Here is a 6,000-nt window from a genome sequence, read left to right as displayed (position 1 = left end):
CCTTTGGTGGTCTCAGGAAATTTTTTTTTTGAGACAGAGTCTCACTCTGTTGCCTAGTGGCTGCGATCTCGGTTCACTGCAACCTCCGCCTCCTGGGTTCAAGTGATTCTCCTGCCACAGCTTCCCGAGTAGGTGGGATTACAGATATGTGCCACTGTGCCTGACTAATTTTTGTGTTTTTAGTAGAGACAGGGTTTCGCCATGTTGGCCGGGCTGGTCTTGAACTACTGACCTCAGGTGATCTGCCTGCCTCAGCCTCCCAGAGTGCTGAGACTAGAGACATAAGCTACTGCACCTGACCAGGAAATCTTTTCAACTTATATTATTTCTCAAGAAAAGGTAAATTTACTTTGAGCTTTAAGACACATACATAGTTCTGCCATATTTATTAAATGGCTCTTGAAGTATTTGATCTTTGGTTAAAGGCAGCAGATATCCACATAGGTTTGAGGAGCTCTGTCTTCAGAAATCTTTTTGTAAATCTAAAATAGAATAGATAATATATGGAAGAATAGCAAAGGAAAACAAACAAAGCCCATGTATTTTTACATTATTATTTGCCTAATACTTCTACTAAACTCACATCATGCACAAAGATTTGCTTACACATTTGCTGAAGCCCACACTATAGTCTGAGCTAGTATGGAACAGTGAGAATACAAAGGACTCAATACAGCCAGTTGAAATGGCAGCTTCAACCAAGCTTTCTTTCTTTTTTTTTTTTTTTGAGACGGAGTTTCGCTCTTGTTACCCAGACTGGAGTGCAATGGTGCGATCTCGGCTCACCGCAACCTCCGCCTCCTGGGTTCAGGCAATTCTCCTGCCTCAGCCTCCTGAGTACCTGGGATTACAGGCACACGCCACCATGCCCAGCTAATTTTTTGTATTTTTAGTAGAGACGGGGTTTCACCATGTTGACCAGGATGGTCTCGATATGTTGACCTCGTGATCCACCCGCCTCGGCCTCCCAAAGTGCTGGGATTACAGGCTTGAGCCACCATGCCCGGCCGTTCAACCAAGCTTTCTAAATTCAGAGTCGTTGTTTATTCAATAATCACACATTTGACTGTCTACTATGAGTAGAGCATTACCTTAGGCACTACTCCTTAAACTATCACATATTTAAATAAAAAATGAAGTGGCAAGAGAATCTTTATTGCTATAACATTGTTACAGTTTTCTAGAGTATCCATCATTCTCTTGAAATAATATTCAATCTGCTGATTTTTTTCCTATTGGCTTATACATATGCTCAGGTGTCTCCCGTTCAGAGTACTCTTCATTTGACACTGCTATTCTCTTTACATCTCCTTCCAGTTATTATATGCAGCAGGATTTTATCAGTTTACTACTGTATCTGACGTGATAATCTTGGAATTTTTTCCCCCTCGCTTCTGTACCATTTTCCCTTCTATCTTTCATCTCTTTACTTCTAAATCATTAACAAGTCTCAAGAATGGTTCTAGTATTTGCACCTTTTGGAGATCTCCAGTACTACTGTTCTAGCTGCCTCTTGGGCTCTATTCTATTCCCTGCCTCATCCAGATTTATCTTTCTAGATAAAACTACAATCATGGCATTCCCTTCCTCAGAACCTTTAATAGCTTCCTATTGAATTAAGGCCAAAACCAAGCCCAAACACCTAAGCTTGGAATCCAAGGCCATTCAGCTTGCATCTTTGGATTTATAGCCCACCACTTCTGGAAACACTGTTTTCTAGCTTACCTGTACTACGTGATGGCTTCCAGAGTGACTGGATACTTTCCTGTCTGTCTTTGCTCTTGCTGTTCCTTCAAGAATGAGCCATCCTTGGCCTTTTCCCACCTCTATACCCATATCTTATCAAAGTTCTGCTTGTGGAAATGCTTCTCATACCTTGTGGTATGGTATATTGGCATTAGGGATTAGAATTCTTTTTTTTTTTGAGACGGGGTTTCGCTCTTGTTACCCAGGCTGGAGTGCAATGGCATGATCTCGGCTCACCGCAACCTCCGCCTCCTGGGTTCAAGCAATTCTCCTGCCTCAGCCTCCCGAATAGATGGGACTACAGGCGCGCACCACCATGCCCAGCTAATTTTTGTATTTTTAGTAGAGACGGGGTTTCACCTTGTTGACCAGGATGGTCTCGATGTCTTGACCTCGTGATCCACCCGCCTCGGCCTCCCAAAGTGCTGGGATTACAGGCGTGAGTCACCGCGCCTGGCCTCTTTTTTTTTTTTTTTGAGATTGAGTCTTGCTCTGTCACTCAGGCTGGAGTGCAATGGCATGATCTCGGCTCACTGCAGCCTCCACCTCCTGGGTTCAAGCGATTCTCCTGCCTCGGCCTCCCAAGTAGCTGGGATTGCAATACCATGCCTGGCTAATTTTTTTTTGTATTTTTTTGTTTTTAAGACAGAGTCTTGCTTTGTCTCCCAGGCTGGAGTGCAGTGGGGCCATCTCGGCTTATTTCAACTTCCACCTCCCGGGTTCAAGCAATTCTCCTGCCTCAGCCTCCTGAGTAGCTGGGATTACAGGTACCTACCACCATGCCCAGCTAATTTTTGTATTTTTAGTAGAGACAGGGTTTCACTGTGTTGGCCAGCCTGGTCTTGAATTCTTAACCTCAGGTGATTCCCCACTTCAGCCTTCCAAAGTGCTGGGATTATAGCTGTGTGCCACCACGCTCAGCCTAGGGATTAGAATTCTTTTTTTTCTTGAGATGGGGTTTCGCTCTTGTTGCCCAGGCTGGAGTGCAATGGCATGATCTTGGCTCACTGCAACATCTGCCTCCCAAGTTCAAGTGATTCTCCTGCCTCAGCCTCCCTAGTTGCTGGGATTACAGGTGCCCACCACCACACCCAGCTAATTTTTTTGTATTTTTAGTAGAGACAGGGTTTCATTATGTTGGCCAGGCTGGTCTTGATCCTCAGGCAATCCACCTGCCTCAGCCTCCCAAATGTTGGGATTACAGGCATGAGCTACCATGCCTGCCTAGGAATTACAATTCTTATAGCAGCTCATGGAAAAGTTCAGATACCATTGTTTTTATATGAAATGTCAGAGTCTATCAGATTAAATCTCTCTTAACATTTTATACTTTTTTGGTTTGTACAAAGTTAGTACTTTTTTTTTTTTTCTGTGATGGAGTCTCGCTCAGTTGCCTAGGCAGAAGCGTGATGGTGCAATCTCGGCTCCTTGCAACCTCTGTCTCCTGGGTTCAAACGAAACTTCTGCCTCCTGAATAGCTGGGATTACAGGTGCCTGCCACCACGCCTGGCTAATTTTTTCTATTTTTAGTAGAGACAGGGTTTCACCATGTTGGCCAGGCTGGTCTCGAACTCTTGACCTCAAGTGATCCAACTGCCTCAGCCTCCCAAAGTACTGGGATTACAGGCATGAGCCACTGTGCCTGGTCAAGTTAGTAGTACTTTTTTTCTATTTTTTTTGAGACAGAGTCTTGCTTTGTCGCCAGGCTGGAGCACAGTGGCACAGTCTCGGCTCACTGCAACCTCCGCCTCCCGGGTTCAAGCGATTCTCCTGCCTCAGCCTCTTGAGTAGCTGAAACTACAGGTGTATGCCAAATGCCTGGCTAATTTTTATTGTATTTTTAGCGGTTTCACCTTGTTGGCCAGGATGGTCTCCACCTCTTGACCTCACGATCCACCCACCTCGGCCTCCCAAAGTGCTGGGATTACAGGCGTGAGCCACCGTGCCCAGCCAAGTTAGTACTTCTTAAGGGCAAGGAGGCATTCATCTTTGTCTCCCTTATAATACCTGATACTCAGCTGGGCACGGTGGCTCACCCCTATGATCCCAGCACTTTGGGAGGCCGAGGCGCGTGGATCATGAGGTCAAGAGATCGAGACCAGCCTGGTCAGCAAGGTGAAACCCTGTCTCTACTAAAAATATAAAAATTAGCTGGGCATGGTGGTGCGCGCCTGTAGTCCCAGCTACTCAGGAGGCTGAGGCAGGAGAATTGCTTGAACCCAGGAGGTGGAGGTTGCGGTGAGCCGAGATCATGCCATTGCACTCCAGTCTGGGTAACAACAGTGAAACTCTGTCTCAAAAACAAAAAACAAGAAACAAAACAAACAAACAAAAAAAACGTGATACTTAGAATCTGTTTAATAACTATGTGTTGAATTGAATTAAGGAACCTCAATTTCTGAAACATTAAAGATAGTAAGATAAATCAGTAAATTTTGGGGGGAGGGCAAAGAAAGACTAGGACTCAAAAATTGCTCATTTCTACTAATACTAAGATCCCACTAGGTAGAAGGGAAAGGCATAGAATCTTACCGCTCTTCTTAAGAAGTTCTCCTTTTCGGGATTTATCCAGGTTTTCAAGAAAACATTCAAAAACTTTCACATAAGGTGCTAGACTGGTCTTCTTATAATCTAAATTATGAAGAATATACATTATAATTTAAATTAGCATACTGGCAGTAAGAATAACATGAAAATGTAACTAAGTTTCTTGTAAGAATTTTGAAATATGAGAGAATCATATATATTTATCAATATTGTATTAGTCACATTAAAAAAGGTGAAATTATTATTATTGAGACAGGATTTCACTGTCGCCCACGCTGATGTGCAGTGGTGCTGTCTTGACACTGCAGCCACGACCACCTGGACTCAAGGGATCTTCCCTCCCACCTCTGCCTCCTGAGTAGCCGTAATTATAGGCACGTACCACTGTGCCCAACTAATTTTTTCTTTTTTTTTTGGGTATTTGTAGGGACAAGGTCTCACTCTATTGCCCAGGCTGGTCTCAAACTCCTGAGCTCAAGTGATTCACCCAGCCTTGGCCTCTGAAAGTGCTAGGATTATAGACACATGCCACCATTCCCAGCTAAAATATTATTTTAGCATATAATAAACATTCAGATATTTGACATTCTCTCTTTCATACAAGTCTTTAATTTTTTTTTTTTTTTTGCCCAGGTTGGAGTGCAGTGGTATGATCTCGGCTCACTGCAACCTCTGCCTTCCGGGTTCAAGTGATTCATTCTCCTACTGCAGCCTCCTCAGTAGCTGGGATTACAGGCACAATCCACCATACCTGGTTAATTTTTTTTGGTAATTTTAGTAGAGGTGGGGTTTCACCATGTTGTTCAGGCTGGTCTTGAACTCCTGACCTCATGATCCGCCTGCCTTGGCCTCCCAAAGTGCTGGGATTATAGGTGTGAGCTACTGTGCCCGGCCAAGTCTTTGAAATTTAATGTAAATTTTATACTTAAAGTACATCTCGATTCAAATTCCATATTATAAAAAATACTTATCTATATTTAGATTTTTATTTTTGTGTTTTTTGACAAATTCTGAATATATATATATATATTTAGATTTAAATAATAAAATATACAGTTGAAAAAGTAGGCTTACATACCTAAGTTTTTAAGAAATAATTAAGTTTTCCAACAATTGAATTATCCATTTTTAAATTTAAATTAATTAAAATTACATTTAAAACATTTCAAGTGCTTAATAGTCACATGTGGGTACTGTATTGAAGAGTGCTGCTCTAAAACAGACAACCATGTATACACATCTCTACTCTGGTAGTCAGGTTTCCTAGTATTAGATCAATATAATCTATTGCTGTGTTCAGTCCCATTCAACATTTTTTTTCTTTAGACACTCTGGCTTCAACAATAGTTTTACTAATAAAACAAGACTTTGAAAATGTGAAGTCAGGCCATGCCTTTGTTATTTATTTTGAGACAGAGTCTCCCACTGTCACACAGGCTGGAGTGCAGTGGTGTGATCTTGGCTCACTGTAACCTCCACCTTCTGGGTTCAAGGGATTCTTCTGCCTCAGCCTCCAGAGTAGCTGGGATTACAGGCACCTGCCACCACGCCCAGCTAAAATACAATTTTATTGTATTTTTAGTAGATATGGGGTTTTACCATGTTGGCCAGGCTGGTCTTGAACTCCTAACCTTGTGACTGACCCACCTTGGCCTCCAAAGGTGCTGGGATTATAGGCGTGAGCCACCACTCCGGGTCCATACCTTT

The 6,000-nt window shown here is 42.8% G+C and overlaps 1 protein-coding gene across 2 annotated transcripts in view; it reads right to left on the bottom strand.

Annotated features, from left to right (window-relative positions):
• Positions 1-309: 309 nt before the first annotated feature.
• Positions 310-6,000, bottom strand: part of PRIM1 (DNA primase subunit 1) — a 30,470-nt gene continuing 24,779 nt past the window's right edge. Inside the window, exons 12-13 of one of the 2 annotated variants that reach the window (XM_002752618.7) lie at positions 4,279-4,377; positions 310-482 (exon numbers count right to left, since the gene is read on the bottom strand). In XM_002752618.7, the coding sequence (XP_002752664.1) occupies positions 463-482; positions 4,279-4,377 (119 nt within the window). In that variant the 3' untranslated portion in view covers positions 310-462. The remainder of the gene's footprint in view (positions 483-4,278; positions 4,378-6,000) is intronic. The other variant, XR_013521825.1, reaches the window with a different exon arrangement.

Source organism: Callithrix jacchus, chromosome 9 (assembly GCF_049354715.1).
Source record: "Callithrix jacchus isolate 240 chromosome 9, calJac240_pri, whole genome shotgun sequence".
NCBI classification, from domain to species: domain Eukaryota; kingdom Metazoa; phylum Chordata; class Mammalia; order Primates; family Cebidae; genus Callithrix; species Callithrix jacchus.
The sequence above is the reverse complement of the archived record's forward strand: the minus strand, read 5'-3'. Positions and strand labels throughout refer to the sequence as shown.